The sequence below is a fragment of the Lucilia cuprina genome, chromosome 4 (assembly GCF_022045245.1).
Source record: "Lucilia cuprina isolate Lc7/37 chromosome 4, ASM2204524v1, whole genome shotgun sequence".
NCBI lineage: Eukaryota > Metazoa > Arthropoda > Insecta > Diptera > Calliphoridae > Lucilia > Lucilia cuprina.
In genome coordinates, this window is record NC_060952.1 from 12,508,004 (window position 1) to 12,510,576 (window position 2,573).

General features: G+C 30.5%; 1 protein-coding gene across 1 annotated transcript; it reads right to left on the reverse strand.

Annotated features, from left to right (window-relative positions):
* Nucleotides 1–658: 658 nt before the first annotated feature.
* Nucleotides 659–2,055, reverse strand: LOC111687616 (zinc finger protein 681). Its single transcript, XM_023450067.2, has 4 exons — nucleotides 1,854–2,055; nucleotides 1,627–1,777; nucleotides 987–1,568; nucleotides 659–914 (listed from the first exon to the last, which is right to left on the reverse strand). The coding sequence occupies exons 1-4, from the start codon at nucleotides 1,918–1,920 to the stop codon at nucleotides 761–763; spliced, it is 954 nt and encodes a 317-aa protein (XP_023305835.2). The 5' UTR covers nucleotides 1,921–2,055; the 3' UTR covers nucleotides 659–760.
* Between the last annotated feature and the right edge of the window lie 518 nt (nucleotides 2,056–2,573).

Sequence of the window (2,573 nt, forward strand, 5' to 3'; positions counted from 1 at the left end):
TATATATACTTTATAGGGTCGGAAAATTATATTATAGAAATTACAAACGGAATGACAAACTTATATATACCCTTCTCACGAAGGTGAAGGGTAAAATAATGGTAATTGAAAAAAGTTTTTTAAATTATTTACTACGTGCATAAGATTGACGTATTGAATTGGATCGCTTTCATATAAACACATACATTTAACACGGACTGTCTATCAGTCGCAGCTAACATTTAGAAGATTATTGGATGATTAATCAGTAAAGTGAGTCTTGACTCTTCTTGATGACCAAAAACTGATCAATAAGTTGCGCGCTTAAAATTTTATTGGAAATTTTTATTATAATAATTTTCTATCTTTAATGTACCCTCCCTTTAATATACCCTCCCCACTAAAGTGGTGTAGGGTAAAAATATACAGCAATTGTAAATGTATCATCCAGATGTTTGAAATATGATTGTTTATACATTTTTTGGTAATTATGTAATTTTTCCGAAGATTAAAAAATGTTTTCTTTATTATTGGAAGAATAATAAATGACTCGAGTGTAATCAAAATTTTACAGAAATGTTAACTGGGACCCTATACCAGTTTAATGGGGAAGGCTATATTGGGTTCGTGCTGGTTATACATATGTACATTCTATTATATAAAAAAATAATCATTTTAACTTTTAAAGAAAAAAACAAGAAATTTTTATTGAAAATGAAAAAAAATCCACAAAAGAAAAATCAAATTTTTTGCAATTACAGTAGTAATACATGTCATGATTTTAAACATTTTTATGGGCAGCCAAAAATTTACGACAAGCCTCTAAACTATGGCGACTCAAATAGTTTTCCTGGCTAAAGGCTTTTGTACACTGAGGACATTGATAATTCCAATTATGATGACCTTTAGTGCGTTGGTGAGCTCTTAAATTAGATCTAAATAGGGAAAAAATAGTTTTTAGTAAAACAGAGAAAAATCTATTATAAACAGACAGAAATTTTATATACCTATCAGCAAATTTCTTCTGACAAGTTTGTATGGGACAAACAAAAGGTTTTTCTCCCGTATGTAAACGCATGTGACCATGTAAAACCCAGGGACGATCGAATTTCTTGTGACACTGTTCACACTCATAGCTTTTATCTAAATGTTTGACACGTCTTCGTTTGTTAAGTTCGGGCACTACAAATTCAAAATCGGGCAGTTCTTTATTGATGGCAGAAGTAGAGGCAGCATGCGACACAGCTGTAGAGGTTGCAGTTAAAATCACGGGTTGTGGTGTCATGGAAAGTTTAATGGGAATTTGTGTAGAACTGTGGGGTATGTCGTTTATAATTTTATGAACATTTAACTCATTATTTATGGGCTTTGTTTCAGCACTAATTTCTTCCATATCCTTATTATTTTGATCATCGTTATCTGTTTTTGTTTTAGAGTCATTTTCTATATTCTCCTCTTCGCTGGTCTTCCAATAAACATGACTAAAAGTACCTTTGGAATTGTCTCCCGTATGACGTTCCATTAGCGGCATATTTAATATCATTTCCATTTCTAGTCTAGTAATCATGGGTATTGAATCACTGTCATACCTGCCAGAATTAAAATAAAATTTAATTTTTTGTTTTTGTTCTCTCACCTCTAACTTACCATTCTGAAGACCTTAATAATTTTTTCTCCTTAATTTTGTTTTTCGATTTCTTTTTCTCATTCATGGGCTTGGGTGTAGCTATGTAGTAAGTACGCTTCAAACGTGGCAATTTGGTTATTTTGGGAAATATTGCTATGCGTCGAAAAACATCTAGAGGGAGTAAAAAAAAACCCAAAACTTTATTTCAACAGAAACCAAAGAAAACTTCATTTACATTTTAACTCACCATCCAATGCTTCATTTGCTCGTATTTTAGCATAATTATAACGCTGAGAAAATATACTGCGTACCATGGTTATTTTCGTGGGTTTTTTTCCACTATTTTTAGGCACATTTAACAATTTTTTATAATAAAATTCAAAAACAACTTTGTTTTTCTTTTCACTTCTGTCTTTTTTGCAATGTTTTTTATTTGAGAAATAATTTAAATAATTTTTCAACAATTTATGAAATTTCAAAGCCTTCTATTTGTTAAAAAGTTTTTCGCTATTTTCCATGAAACTAAAAAAAATTAGAACACAGACAAATTAAAACAAGTAAGAAAGTATAGTCGGGCATGGCCGACCATATAATACCCTACACCATGAGTATATTTTTAAAATTTTTACTTTTTATAAAGAAACTTTTATGTTGAATTTTATTCCAAAATATTCAAGCAATTTATTGATAAAAAAAAACTAAAATTTCTAAATGAGGCTTTATATAGGTCATATATGGGCCGATTCTCGGTTAAAATATTATATTTTTAAATAACAGATAGTTTTGTTGAGTTTCATTGCGATATAAATGGTTAGACGTTTAAGACATTTTTTGAAGGGGGTTTTTATGGGAGCTAGGGTCAAATAAGGGCCGATCCTTACGAATCTGCAGTGTCATTCCATTAGAGATATAATTGAATATTTGACGTAATTATGGCATTCAAATTGGGAGGTACGGTTGTATGGGG